The sequence below is a fragment of the Lipotes vexillifer genome, unplaced genomic scaffold (genome assembly GCF_000442215.2).
Source record: "Lipotes vexillifer unplaced genomic scaffold, Lipotes_vexillifer_v1.1 scaffold1139, whole genome shotgun sequence".
Classification (NCBI taxonomy): Eukaryota; Metazoa; Chordata; class Mammalia; order Artiodactyla; family Lipotidae; genus Lipotes; species Lipotes vexillifer.
Window position 1 is genome coordinate 169,569 of NW_006798273.1, and position 15,937 is coordinate 185,505.

The window sequence follows — 15,937 nt, forward strand, 5'->3', positions numbered from 1 at the left end:
GCCCGCGTACCGCAAAAAAAATAAATAAATAAATAAATAAATAAATAAATATTTATAAAAATACGAGTGTATATGTTAACATAAAGTTGTAAACACCCTTTCTGGATAAGGACTATTCTGAGATAATGTCATTGTTTCTTTGACATTAAAATGTTTGTTGTTTTATTACTAAAGGTAGTAGATAGTTGGGGGAGGGTTGTTTTTGTTTTTTTAATAGAATAAGTGGGGAAGTGTTCTTTCCTCTTCTGTTTTTGGGGAGAGTTTTTGAAGGATTGATGTTAATTCTTCTTTAAATGTTTGGTAGAATTCACCAATAAAGTCATCTGGGCCTGGATTTTTCTTTGTGGGAAGTTTTAAAATTATTAATTCAATCTCTTTACTTGCTACAGGCCTGTTCAGATTTTCTTCTTGAACCAGCTTCAGTAACTTATGTCTTCCTAGGAATTTTTTCATTTCATCTAAGTTATCTAATTTGTTGGCATACCATTGTTCACAGTATTCCCTTATAATACTTTTTTTTTTGGTAACATCTTTATTGGGGTATAATTGCTTTACAATGGTGTGTTAGTTTCTGCTTTATAACAGAGTGAATCAGTTATACATATACATATGTTCCCATATCTCTTCCCTCTTTTGTCTCCCTCCCTCCCACCCTCCCTATCCCACCCCTCCAGACAGCCACAAAGAACCGAGCCGGTTTCCCTGTGCCATGCGGCTGCTTCCCACTGGCTATCTTCCCACTGGCTACTTTTTTTTTTTCCTGTGAAGTAGGTAGTAATGGCCCATCTTTAATTGTTGATTTTAGCAATTAGAGTCTTCTCTATATTAAAAAAAATTTTTTTGGTCAATCTAGCTAAAGGTTTGTCGATTTTGTTGACCCTTTCAAAGGACCAACTTTTGTTTTTGTTAATTTCCTTTTTTTTTTTTTCCTTTGGTTTGATACCAAAATACTGTTTGTTTTATGAATAAAGGTAGTAGATAGTAGGAATTTCTCCTTCCCTGCCACCAGCATCCTCACATTTGCAAAATAAAAAGTTAGAAAACCTCTGTTAGACTTCCTCACACACACACACACACACACACACACACACACACACACACACATTTTAGATTTTACCAGTGAAATGCAAAGGCCTAATAATCACTGCTCTGTTACAACATTTTAAAATCTCACTTTGTACTCAGAATTGTGATTCATTTTGTTCGAATTTTCTAGTTTACTATATCAGACTTTCCTCTGTAATGGAGCGTGATTCTTTCTGCTAGATTTGTCCAGCTTGCTTTGGCTACAACCTACAAGAAGTTCTTTGAACTTCTTGGTCCTGGATTTCTTCTTGAGCCCAGTTGGCAAGCACAGTTACCGCATACGTGATGATGTGCACACAACTCCCTTCCCAGCCCTTTCCTGCCCACATGCTCAGGGCACTAACCTCCACGAAGGAAAACTCCTGTATCACACCGTCTGGCCGTACGTCCTGGGATTCAGCAGCACATTTGCCTGTAGGGCAGACCCTGCCTATTGGTGGATCACTTGCCATTGCCTCCATTTGAGATGTCAGATAATTTTTACTTTTTATGTGTTCTGCATGCTGTTTGTCTCTTACTGGTCTCTTCAGTCTGTGGGATATCTTGTACAGAGGAGGAACTCTCATGCTTTTTGGGCAGACTTCAAGCCTTGAAGTCACTTCTCCAAATGTGAGGGCTTAGAGATTTGATGGGAAAGTGCATTTACGTAGCCCAAGCATTCTGTTCTGACTTTTTACATACAGTAAATGGACTCAAACAAATGTCTTTTTCAATAAACATTTTCTAGAAAAATGAAATTAGCAATTCTAAGAATGTGAATGAAAAAATGTAATTCATTTATGATAGGTAATTAAATATAAACAGGCCCATGTTCCTCCTTTTCTCTTTTATTAAGGAGTTTTAGGATACGTTGTAAGTGAACATTTTTGTTCTTACCGTGGGTTAGACATATCTAGGTTCTTTACACAGATTACCTTGTTTGATACAGCTCTCTTGTAACGTAGTCAGGTCAGACCTTTTTATTTTTAAGTGACTTAATTCGACTGTAAAATGTACAAGTTACATGAAAGTATATTAGGAATATAATGATACTTATTAATCAAGTCTTTATGAATGTATCATTTTATATTCAATATTCCTATTAACCTATTGATTTATATATATGTGTTTAGATCTACATTTGTATCTACCTATGTATGTATTTTTTTCTAACATCCGAAGCCTATACTCTGCCAGTGTTTTGATAGTTTTATCTCATTTCCTCATTCATTCCTTCATTCACTCATTCAGTAAGTATTTAATAAGCATCAACTATATGCTAGCTTCTGTGCTGAGTACTGAGAATACAGAAGGGAATCAGACAACCAAGGTCTTTGTCCTTACTGAGCTCATTTTTTAGCTGGGAGACAGACAAACAGGTATGCAGCATAATTGTAAATTGAGAAGTGAACAGAATGGCATGTAAGTCGTATGCAGCATAATTGTAAATTGAGAAATAAACAGAATGGCATGTAAGTCGGGGAGGGAGTTGGTTTAGATAGAGTTGTCTCTGAAGAGCTAACGTTTGCAGTCATAACTCAAGAGTGAGAGGTAGGCACCCATAAGAAAAGCTGGTGGCCAAGTGTTCCCATCAAAGGGATCAGCAAGTGCAAAGGAATAGCTTTGATGTCAAGGGAAGCAGGGTTGCGGGGGTGGTTTGAATGGAAAAGATGAAGGCTGGAGAGTCAAGCAGGGCTTCCTGGGGCCCTGGGAGGGGTTTAGATTTTATTATAAGTGCAATGGGAAATTACAGAATTGTAAGCAAGAGAGTGATGTCATTTGATATATGCATTGTAAAAAGTCAGTGTAGCTGCTTGTGGAGAATGAACTGCAGAAGGTTAAAAATCTGTTGCATGGTCCGCTTGAGAAATGATGGTAGCTTGGACTCCTCGCCTTATCAGCCAGGGAATGAGCCCATCTACCATGGAAACTGAGTTTTAAGAGAGCTTCCCAAGGTTTTTCCTGTATTTTTCTCCATAATATGCCAGACCTAGAGACTGGCGCATTTTTTTAAGGGTCCCTCCCTCCCTCCATTTCACAAATATATAGAATTTTAGGATGAGCTCAACAATGCTAAAACCCAGAGGGTTTTTTAAAATTCCTCTTCAGGGAATTCAGAGTCTCTTCATCTTTCAAGATATAAGACCACTAAAGGAAGCAGCTCCAAATATAAGTTCTTCACCTGTCAATGGACAAGATGCCCAGGTCCAAGCCTTCCTGACATTGTCTGTAATGCAACTTTGAGAATATGGTTTTCCTCAATATTTACAAAACATTAATACTATATAAATGATGGAATAAGTTTGCTTGAGATGTCTTAAGGCACCTTTGTATGAAGTTTCCTTGCTAATTAATGAATAAAAATTACAGCTGTACTTAATTAATTTTACCAATGTCAACTTGACATGAACCTTAGCTCATTTGTGCACCTACTGTTAAAAATACAATCGCTATATACTGAAACGTTATTTTTCTTGCTTGCTCAAAGTAGTTGAGTAGTTTCAGAACGTCCTGAGCCTTGAGTTTCACTTGAGAGTTACAGAGCATTAGTTGGGTATGAATGTCGTGAGAAAGGCTGGAACTATTGGGTTGGCCAAAAAGTTCGTTCGGGCTTTTCCAGAACAAACTTTTTGGCCAACCCAGTATACTTGGAGCCTGTGCAAACTGCCTTTCCTGGGAATCTTGCCATATTTTTTCCACTTCTTGATTATCTTTAAGTAAGCAGCAGTTAGTGACTGGTACTAAAATATATTATTAGTATAAATATGATCATTACAAGTTAATGATTTATTATTATTTTTCATTTAAAACCGTCAGAATGAGCCAACTATTTAAGTGTTTTGCTTGTTTGTCTCTCTTTGTTTTTGTTTCCTTGGAAAACAGGTTTTAACTGATTGGGGGGTTTTTTTTCCTTTAATGGTAACAGGTGAACAATTTAATTTAGACCATTTGTATAGAACATGAATCATTTGAATATTATTTTACTGTTAGTGTGACATGTTTTAAGGTAATAATACTGAATGTAAAGTTTTCCTCTGGTAAGAAAAATCTTAAAGTGTGTTTCATGTGAGAAAAACATTTTTTTCATCAAATATTTATTCTTAGTTCTTACTACTTACTGTAACTATGTATGGTAATAGATACCATTGCTTAGCTCTTTCTGGCATGGGGTTGTGCTTGTTACTGATGAACCACCACTTAAATTCTTTAAGTGTGTTTGAAAATGGTCAAGGTTCCCTTGCTGCTGTGTCATAATCAGTAGAGCAAGTGAAAGAATTAGGAACCGTATGTGTCCTCTGTAAACTGTAAGGCTTTATGCAGTCGTCTCTCTAACAGATCCTGACCTCAGGATAAATGTGTCTGATTCAAAAAAAAAAAAAAAACAGCATAATTAGGGACTTCCCTGGTGGTCCAGTGGTTAAGACGCTGCACTTCCATTGCAGGGGGCCCGGGTTCAATCTGGGTTCCTGGTTAAGGAACTAAGATCCCACGTGCTGTGTGGTGCAGCCCCCCCCACCAAAAAAACAGCAAAATTAATAGAATCACACAATTTTTCAGATAGGTGGAAACTTAGAAAGCAATCTAATCCAACCCCTAGGATTTTACGGGTGGGGGAAATAAGGCCCAGAGTTAATGAGCAGCTTACTTAGACTCACACTGCTGGTTAAATAGTTAGTATCCTTCTGTTGTAAACTCATCACTCTGGGTCTCGCATGTACTTCTATACTGCTTTCCTTTCCTTTGGAAAAAGTTTTTAGTGTAGTGTGATGAAACCAAATGAACCTTTTGTCAGGTTGTATTTTATCTTATAGTCAAACCGCTTTGTTTTACTGTTAAAAATACACACACACACATATACATATATACATACATACATACCCTTCAAGGAATGAAGAGATTCATACTTTAAATGATTGCTAATAACAGCAAGCTTATTGATAGTAAAAATATGAACCAGTCAACTCCCAGCTCCATTAGAGATTCAAAAGCAAATGAGGGGCTTCCCTGGTGGCGCAGTGGTTGAGAGTCCGCCTGCCGATGCAGGGGACGCGGGTTCGTGTCCCGGTCTGGGAAGATCCCACATGCCGCGGGGCGGCTGGGCCCGTGAGCCATGGCCGCTGAGCCTGCGCGTCCGGAGCCTGTGCTCCGCAACGGGAGAGGCCACAACAGTGAGAGGCCCGCGTACTGCAAAAAAAAAAAAAGCAAATGAGGAGTACTCAAAGAAGAAGATAGAAAAAGAGTTAAAATACTGGGAGAGCCTGAGGCCAAGAGCTAAGGCAATTAAGATTTCTAGCACAGGAGACTGATGATAGCAGGGCTATCATCCCAGGCCTAGTAAAGACACCCAAACAGCTGAGGACTAACAGCAGTGGGAAGGGAGGCGCCCTGCTGACTGGGACTGAAAAGCATTGTCTGTCATCACTCTGTATGTAACCAACTTTGTTTCCTATGATTGAAACACAATGCAAGAGACTGCTTTTCCTCACACTCTTCTGAGGTGCTTCTTGTGCCTTCAGAGGACTGTCCTTCATTCTCTATAGGCAGATTCCACCTTTATAAATGAGCAGAAAAGGTGGGTGGGGAGCTGGGGGAAGAACCTGGTGGCTCATGGGGATCTGACTGCGCCCATGTTAGCGGGATTGCCTGATGAGTGTTCCTTTCTACTGGAAACATCTCGCTTTGACAAGTTTATAAAGCCCCTGAAAGTTCAACAGAAATCCCAGAAGTGTTCTAAAATCAAAGCAATATTCAAATTGCATTCTAAAAGAAGATTTTTGATCAAGACTTGTGTTCAATACCACGATTTTCATTAGTATATGCTTGAGCAGTAGGATGCCAGGTGAAGGGCCCTGGACCAAGTCAGGACAGCTGGTTTCCAGTTCTGTCTCTGGATGCCAAGCTGTTGAAACATCACTCAGTATTGCAAGGTGTCCTTCATCTGTAAAACAGGGAAGGAAATTGGTATCTTTAAGGGCCCTTCCCATGAAAAATGCTTTGTGTCAGTGCAGATTATATTAAAAAAGTAACTACACTTAAATAGTACTTATTTTTTAAGCTTGTTCAAAAGGTGCAAGCTTTTACTGTTTTGTTGTTTTTGTTGTTTTAGGTTTAGTTGTTTGAACAGAAAGCTCTTACTTTGTTAAGTTGAAAGCATTCTGACCTCTTCCAGGTTGCGCATCCCTGCCATCCGCTTCCTCACGGTTCACCCCACAGCTGGGAGTGCAGCCCCTATCATAAGTCCTCATGTCCCCTTCTCTTATATATAAATTAGGCATTCGCTTAGAAAATAAATACCTTTTCTTCTGTGTTATGTATTCATACCCATTGTACTTTTTACAGTCACTTTATCATTTTCCTTCTGGTCGTCACTTTATTTCATAAAAATAGTCTAATGAAGTTAATTTGAGGTCTTACCAGCTTAGCCTACTCTACTTAAAGGGACCACATAAAGTTAAACTTTTCAAGTTTTGATTCTGCTTTACTTTTCACTATAAACTGAACCACTAGACTAAAATAATGCTATGTAAATTTTTCTCTTTGCAGAGTGTTCGACCTACACCACAGAATGACGCTATAACGGTACACTTTAAACCAATTACATTAAAAGCTTCAGAAAGTAAATATACCAAGGTTGCAAGTATCAGCTTTGATGGTAAGTGTTCAACTTTTTCTCTCTGATAGAGTGCTCTTATTTTGATAAATTAGAAGGCATCTATGTTGACATCTGAATATAGAAACCCAGACCATTTTACAGTCAGGTTTTATAGTACTGGTTAGGTTGGTTTTTCTTGTAAATCATCACCAACTCTTATTTGATGGTTTCACGAAAGAAAATATTATAACTTCATAAACCTAAATTAATATTAGCAAATACATTAGGATTGGAGTTAAATTTTTGTTATCTGGGCTCTTTTACATATATACCTATTATGCTTTGCCTTAATTATGAAGTCGTTAATTTTTGTAATTAAGTGAATATATATTTGAATTTCAGAAGCATCTTTGAATTTAAGAGCACAAATAAAGTATTTTCTGTAACATTTTCCATATATTGGCTTTTATTAACGAGGCAGACTATCCTACCTAAACTAAAATAACTGCCTTCATGATAGAATTGTCAAATTAGATAACAATTATTTCAAACACGTATATTGTGTATTTTGACATTTGAAATATTAACCCAGACTTTAACATATTTTAACAGCATGTTTTTATTCAGTTTTGCCCACTTTACTAGAACATTTACTGAATTTGCTGTCATAAAATTTTTTGAGTAGTGATGTAATGGCTGTCTAACTGTATATGTAATTTAAATTTAGTGAAAGCTGAAACTCCAAGTGGGACTTTGCTCATAAGGGCACGGGCAAGTGAGGAGCCCTGAAGCTTAAGCTTTGGCTGCGGGATAAAGCCATCTTTACTCATAGTCCACATTTTACAACTAAGCTCCTCATCAGAAGAGAATATTTGGTCACTGAGTGACCTACTGAATGTGGCACAGTGTTTGTGAGAGCATCTGTGCTCACTCCATGCACATGGAGAGTCTGGGGGAGAATCTGGAGCAACTGCACAGTTGGCTGCCAGCACAGTGTTCATCCTATGAGCTCAGAGAGAACTCCCAAAGAAGTTAAGATTAAATACATGGCACACTTCCATAGTCCAGCTGTCAGGAAATAATCAGTATTGTAGAAGGCTTGATAGCACAGATATTTCCAAATGTGTGATAAATTGTCTTCTGTGTTGCTAAGATACCGGCCATGACCACCAGTATCAGTGTCAGTATCAGTAGGTACATTGTCTTCCCTTACGGAGAAACAGAGCAAGCAGTAATAACTTCTGACCCCTAGAACAACATGTAGGATCTACCCTTCTGATAAATCCAAGGAGTGGGGGGTATACACTGGGGCAGCTGTGCTGCGTACTTCCCCCATTCTTCTTTTCCAGCTCCTGTATTGACAATACAGTGACTGTTTCCACTGAGATAAATGAAAGTCAGGAATGGTGGTTCTGAGATCACAGACTCCAAAATAAATGTTTCTTAAAGAAATGATGTAAAATTTAACACAGAGACAAGGGAAAGCATCTTTTAAAGCAGGTGCTACATTTCTTAAAAGTGGTTTTTATTATCATGGGAAAATCCCTCCACCTTTCACCTCCCACCTCTCCCATCACCACCCCAGATTCCAATACAAATGATATTACCCTTGAGATTGCTAAGAAATGCTTGTTTTACTTAACTTTTAAAATTTTCAGGGGAATTGCCTGGCGGTCCACTGACCTGGGTTCAATCCCTGTTAGGGGAACTGAGATCCTGCAAGCCGAGGGGCGTGGCTAAAATAATTAATTAATTAATTTAAAAATTAAAATTAAAAATTTCAGAATGTGCCATGAATATTAACTCCACAGTGTTCACTTACCAAGCAAGCATGTCTCATCAGCTCATGATTCTTTATGATTTTTAACTGAATTTTCTTGAGGTTTTGACCACTTCATTGCTAAAATATAACTTGATTAGATACTATGAAATGCCTGAATTATGGCCCTTGTTATCAGCCTTATGTCAGAATAAATAGCAAAAAAAAAAAAAAAAAAAAAAAAATTTAGTTAAAAAAAAAAAAAAAAAAAAAAAAAAATTTAAAGCATCCAGAAACAGCTCTACAGTAAAAAGCAGAAAGAAACGAGGTTTAATGGGAGTTTCAAAAATCTGAATCTGCACCGTCCGTAAATAAGCCACATACTAGATGTCGCTCCTTTCTTTTTGTTGTTCTTTTTTTCTGCTAAAGTTGGGTAACAAACATTTGCAGAACTTACATATAAATTCTTCTCATAAGTGGAAGTGTTCCTGAAGTACTTAAAGGGGATAAAGATACACAGCTTCTTTATTTGCTTTGGAAAGAACATCTAATGGGTACACAGATTAGATCCAACTGACTCTTTTCTGTAATTCCAGATGGAGTGATTCAGAAGTGCTACAAAACTTAAAGGTTTTACTTCATCTGAGGACAATATGATGGCAGGGAGGGTATATGCCTCCTCTTACACTATAGGTTAGGGTTGGCTAAATATAAAAAGTCAGAGCTCATAACTCTTGACATTTTTTGCACCAGGCTACTTTATTGGTATTTATAGCAAGACTCTGGCCACACAAGGAATGTTATTTCTTAATCCAGCTGTAAACTAGCAGTTCTCAGTTTGGGGGGCTGGGCAGTTTTGCCTCCCAGGGGATGTTTGGCAACGTCTACAGACACTTTTGGTTGTCGCAGCTGATGTCTAGCAAGAGGCCATCCTGTGCACCGCCCAACATCCCGCAGAACACAGGGACAGCCACTCTGCCACCCAACAGCGAGTTTACCTGGCCTAAAATGTTCGTAGTGCCAAGGTTGAGAAACCCTGCTGTAGGTAAAGCCAAAACTTATGGCTGTAGAGAAAGTAGCTCAAATATAGCGCTTTTCCTCCTGAATTGTGTTCACTTGCTAATCCCTTACCTATTTAGCGCATTACAGGAAAATTAAAATATCTTCCCGTTTTTGTATGAAAAATGTGGTATTTCAATTAAAATGTTGTAAAAATATTCTTTGTGCCAGTTTGAAAGCTCAGCTGCTTAAGATTTTGTCAGTCTACATGCAAAGTCACTCTCATCCTCCTCTGTATAAACTCTTTGGTAGCAAAAGGTGACAGATTATGTTTTATGCTTCCTTTCAGCATCAAAGGCAAAAAAACCATCTCAGTTTTCTGGGAAAATAACTGTTAAAGCAAAGGAAAAGAGTTATTCTAAACTTGAAATACCATATCAAGCAGAGGTTTTAGACGGGTGAGTTTTTCTTTAAAATAAACTTTATAACTTATTATTAATCAGTAAATTCATTGATCTTAGCGAAAGTAGTAGCCAAATTCACATAAACTCCATGGAATTCGTGTTGAGAAAAACAACTTCAACTATAAAGGAGAAAAATCTCCTGTATTTTGTTTATTTTTTTTTTTACTTTTTTAGAAGAAAGAGGTAAATGGGATGATGTGATTTGGGCTTAAATGAAGTCTTATTGATTCCATAATACAATAGAAAAATGAATCTGTGATTTTTAAATCATTTGAACCATTTCCTTTCTGTAATCCTTTTTGTAGCATGCAAGTGGCTATGGCTTGCTATTAAAGTATATTGTCAGTTGAAACAAAATCATTTATATTCCTTTATAGACTTGTTAAACACTGTTCTAGAATTACAGCTTTTTATAAATGGGCAATAATATATGTAGTTCATTTTCTCATTATACTTTAACCAATAATAGTTCAATGTCCAGCATGGCAGGGACTTCATGTGGTCAACCGCTAAAATGTTTATAGTCTTAATTCTCTAGTAACAGTCATAATGCTGAACGTAAATTATTACTCACAGCGAAAGAACTTGGATTTTAAATTAACACGTGGAAATAAAAATAATTTATTTTGTTTTTGTTCTTTTCAAATAGTTATTTGGGATTTGATCACTCTGCAACATTATTTCACATCCGAGACAGTCCTGCTGATCCTGTGGAAAGGCCAATTTACCTCACTAACACTTTCAGTTTTGCAATCCTCATTCATGATGTGTTGCTACCAGAAGAAGCCAAAACAATGTTTAAAGTATGTCTGGGAACCCTCATACTTTTAATTTTACTGATCTGCCAAGCAAATGATGCTGACACATTGTTTTTTCTCTCCCATCATTTCCTAGGTTCACAACTTCAGCAAACCAGTCTTAATTCTTCCAAATGGATCAGGATACATTTTTACTCTGTTTTTTATGCCATCCACATCATCCATGCACATAGATAACAATATTTTACTTATTACCAATGCCTCTAAGTTTCATTTACCTGTGCGGGTATACACAGGTTTTTTAGATGTAAGTATGCTGTCTACCTTTAAAATTTAAACTCCCTACACGTCTTTTGTGTTTTCAGCTACTAGCAGCCAGTCGTGTTGCACACACTTAAATTTTGCTATTTCTATGCTTTACAAGTTGTCCTAATTCCTCCCTCGTCAGTACTTACAAGATTTTCACCCTCCCAGCGGCCGTGTCTCCTCATGATGCAGTTGACTCCTCTAGTTAACGCCTCTATTTAGATCTTTTCCACATTCCACTTTCTCCTGGTTTTGCTTTTAAACTGTCATAGTCATGGGGAAGCTAAACACGAGTGAAGTGGAAGAAAGATAATAAGCAGGGAAGAAATACTATAGGGCAGGTGAAAAGAAAACTCTGTAGGGAAGAGATGACCAAAACCAAGAAGTGCAAAGAATGAAGAAGAGAACCAGATAAGAAAGAGGGAATAGGTGGGAAAGACACAGCTGGAATAGTCACGTAAATACGGCAGGAAAGGTCTTTCTAGTACAGAAAATAAGACAGGGAAAAAAATCCAAACAAAGCTGTGCTTAAAATTATCAATGAAAGAAGTTTAGATAAGAAAGAAAACTGATAGGAAAGATATGAAAGAAAAAAAGAAAGTGAAAACAGAGAAATGTAGTTCTCCAAAAAGCTAGCATCGATAAGAATTTTAGGGCTGAAGGGACCGTCACTGTTATACCACTCCTTCTGCATTTCTTTTGCTTAAATGGTCACTGGTTTGTAGCGGCTTTCATGAATGTGTGATGTTTGCTGAGACTGAGGACTTTTTGCCTAATTCCCCAGGGCTCCACTTAACCTCACCTAGCACTTCAGTTTCCTGCTGCTTTTATGTGCCTTCAGAGGAGAACTAGCAATTCAGTAGAGGCCATGAGTGTTTTCATTTCTGAGTAATCAAAATATTTCCATTGTACAAAGTTCTTAATTATATATTATGTATGCGTATATTTACATAAAATATAGGAACCTTAGTATATCTTAATACAGTTACTTTTTCTTGATAACATTCTCTTACATAAGTGTGACTTTACATTTCATCTAGTTCTTTTATATCTTTCCAGTACTTTGTATTACCCCCCAAAATAGAAGAACGTTTCGTAGATTTTGGTATACTGAGTGCTACAGAAGCAAGTAACATTTTATTTGCAATTATGAACAGCAACCCGATTGAGGTAAAAAAAAAAAAAAAAATTGTTTTTATTCTAACTCACATTTAAGGATTTTACGCTAGTGCCGCAATAATCACTTTCGTATCTTTCTCTTTTTTAAGTTGGCCATAAAAAGTTGGCATATCATTGGAGATGGTCTATCAATAGAACTCGTAGCTACTGAAAGAGGCAATAGAACTACAATAATCTCAAGCCTTCCAGAGTTAGAAAAATCCTCTTTATCAGACCAGTCATCAGTAAGTTAACTTTTTTATTGTTTCCTTAAACTTAGATGTAAACCTCAAATAGAAGACTAGTCATCATAATATTTTTATGAGAGTCGCAATAGCACTGGCTATTTGATGTTGAAAGGACCCTATAGGTAGTCTGCTTAAACCCCCTTCCTTTCATGGTGAGAGAGCACTTGAGGGCTCAAAGGAGTTAAGTTGTAACACAAGTGTCCTTACAGGAGAAATTCCCATGGGTAGTAAACTAACCCTGTGTTTATTGAATTCACTAGGCAGAAGAGAGAGCCCTGCACATTGATAGAAGGTGTTTTCAATTATACAGTAATATTTCTGGTCAATTCTCTGTACTGATTAGAAGAGAGTATCAGTGAGGCAAACATCGTTTGGTGGATCTCTGTGTGGATCTCCCTATATACTTTTACTCTGTCTTATGTACAGTTGGTCATAAAAGAGCATGAAACAAGAGTAAATGAATATAGCAGTCTAAGCTCTGACCACTACTGAAAAGAGAACTTGGAGTTTATACCTACTCAGAACAGAATTAGTAGAATCACCTTGTACGACTTCAAAGGAGCAGAACATATGTCATCTGTAGGTTAGCATAGAACTTCTTGTGGCAGTTTTACAAAAGGAAAAGCAAATGTCCTTATGCACAGAGGTTATTGACAAATATGCTTCCATGGAATGCCATAGGTCATAAAAATTGACTTAAACATTTAAACATCCCCCAAAATAGGTTTTTTGGAGGACAATCTGGCAATATATACCACTCCTGGGAATGTTTCCCATGGAAGTAATTGAAAGAGCCAAAAGCTGTGAGAATGCAGATGTTTGTGATAGCATTATTAATAATTCCAAATAACTGGAAACAGCCAGATGCATAAAGTCATGATTTTATGATTGAATATTAAAGCAAATAAAAAGCTGTAAATACGATTGTATGTAGAAATTTGGAAAAGGATTTCTGAAAAAGTGGGAAATAGTACTAAATAATGTGTATTCTAATTGCAGTTGTGTGGCATTCAGGCTACATAATCAGATATTGTGGTCGATATATGGGTGTTTACATTTTAATAATTTATAATGTTTTAAATTTGATTTATAAATAAAGCCTCCTTTTAAAACAAAAAAGGTTATGCCCATGAGAAGTAATATTTGTCACCCCAGCTGAGGTTTTATTTTTAATACAAATTGAGTGCTGAAAAAGGACAATAATGAGACCAGCCATTAATGTGTTCATTTCAATAATGAAGTTACAGTAAAATTGTATGTATATCTAATCTGAGATGGTTGAATTATACTGTTTTTAATAAGACATTATAAACTAATAATTTTAGGACTCTGGATCATTTCCTCTTACTAAATAACATGTGTTAACACTTACTACTTAAATTTGAGAGGTCCACTCAGTTAACATGAAGCCTGCTTGAAACTTTAGGGTTTTAGAATTAGGTTTTATATAAAACTGTATAAACACAAAAACAAGGGACAGAAAGATGAGATCACTGTTACGAACGCTTACTTAAAATAGGAAGTTGTAGTGAGTTGCCAGCTTCAAAATAGCAACTCCACAATATGTGTTTTTTTAAGTTGGTAATGCCTAAACTTTGAACTGCTTTCCACCTGTTTTCCAAAAAGCCAAACCTATGAACTAAATAAGCATCCTGTTCCTTATGAAACACACATTGCCAACAGCTCTCTGCGCACTTGAGACACATGCTCTTATCTGGCTGGTTAGAGTCATGGAAAATGTTAGAATTGCACAAATCCAACACAGAAATGCTTATAAAAGGGGGAAAGTGAGTATGTTTGGCATATCAACATTTGTTATTTTGAGGTAAATGTGGACTCTAGGTAAAATATAACTACTACAAACTAAAGTACAACTTCACAAATGGAATTTCATGTGTTTTGGAAATATCATGATTGAAAAGGTTATGTGCCAGAAACATCAGCAAATAGCTTGAGAAAACAAGATCCACATTCTCCTTCCTTTCACATTTTTATTGCTTAGCTTTTCCTTCTTTCCATGATTTTTGATGTTTCCATATGATCCAATCTCAGTGGATCTGAGGACATGGTTATTAAAACATGACAGAGTTAAATTCAGAGCTTGAAGCATAACCAACTTTGTATGTATTAATACTTGTGCCCTAATGCGGCCAAAGGGTTAGTGGAAGCCTTTGTCCCTCTGCTGCAGCCCTCACCCGCTTTGACCCTGCACGTACCCGGTTAGGGTGTGAGGACCCTACCCCTCCCCAGCTTTGCAGCTGAGAAGTGAGCTGTTCCTCAGGGAACCAGTTTTCTCAGTAGCCCATGGAATAAGTATAGTAGATAAACATCCAGGGATGGGCATTATTTTGAGATATTTGTATGTGACGATATGGTAATTCAGTGTTACACTGGTACAGGTTAGGATTTTGAAGTCAGTTTATCACTGTAGCTTTCTTTTCCATTTTAATAGAAAACTTCAGCCAGCAAGGCTGATGAATGATGTCATTTCTCCTACATACAGGTAATATTAGCTTCAGGATATTTTGCAGTGTTCAGAGTCAAACTTACTGCAAAAAAACTGGAAGGGATTCATGACGGGGCCATACAGATCACAACAGACTATGAGGTAAGGACTTTATTTACGGGGATTCATGTCAATGGGGTCTTTCTGAATAATTCAGTCTTTTTTTGTTTTTATAGAAACAGAGAACTAAGTTTACTCAGAAAGTTACAGTTTACCTCTTTCATGCCTTAAAAACTGAGCTTTTGAGAATAGTTTACAGAATATTTGTGTTCATTAGCTCGTAGTTTTCTGATAAAACCCAAATCTTTTGACTAAAAACAACTTCAGAAAAATGCATTTGGCACATTTAGAATTGCTGTTAGAAGCCTGCTTACAAATAGTTGTAGCATTGCACAGACCCTGACTGAAATTCCTGAGGTAGGTCTCTCTCTTTTCTGAGGTCATAAATATCCTCCTGTGTAACATTTCCAAAAAGGAAGATACAATCAGGAAATCACATCTTAATTTGAGTTCTCACAATCATATTTACATGTTCCTTGACTTCTGAGTCAAGGAGCCAAGTGAAAATCAGTGAACTTTTTAAAGGCTTTTTGTGGGGTTTGACATGTTGCATTAAATGAGACTTTGAAGAGACATGTTTCTGTCACACCTAAATATTTTGATTTATTATTTCAGAGCTGTTTGGGAAGTCGAGCACTGCTAAAGTCAGCAAGTTGCTACCCTTGTTCTCCTATCTTTTCAGTACATACAACCCCCACATGAAAGAAAACTAATTCAGAATAAACAGAATTGGTCATCTAATAATAAATGATATGTTGGGAGTATGTCAAATTACCTCCAAAAATAAGGAATCCACGTTTATCACTTTTGATAGGAATAAGTACATTTCATACCTTAGCAAAGTATCAGTATCTTTGTGAATTGAAAATAAGAGTACGAGTTGAGATTCAAAATCTGGAACGTTCAACTCATTTTTTCAAATTAGCTTGATGTTAATTTATTGCTGAGTACAAAAAGTAGAGAGCTATGTAACTTTAGGAAATGCTGGATTTTTCATTCATTGTTTTAGGAGAATAATTGA

At 36.8% G+C, this 15,937-nt stretch overlaps 1 protein-coding gene across 1 annotated transcript in view; it reads left to right on the plus strand.

Moving 5' to 3' along the window:
* Positions 1–15,937, plus strand: part of TMEM131 (transmembrane protein 131) — a 195,542-nt gene that overhangs the window by 128,744 nt on the left and 50,861 nt on the right. The window contains 7 exon segments of the mRNA XM_007470223.1: positions 6,610–6,718; positions 9,766–9,874; positions 10,530–10,683; positions 10,775–10,945; positions 12,004–12,114; positions 12,213–12,347; positions 14,854–14,958. Of these exon segments, the coding sequence (XP_007470285.1) occupies positions 6,610–6,718; positions 9,766–9,874; positions 10,530–10,683; positions 10,775–10,945; positions 12,004–12,114; positions 12,213–12,347; positions 14,854–14,958 (894 nt within the window).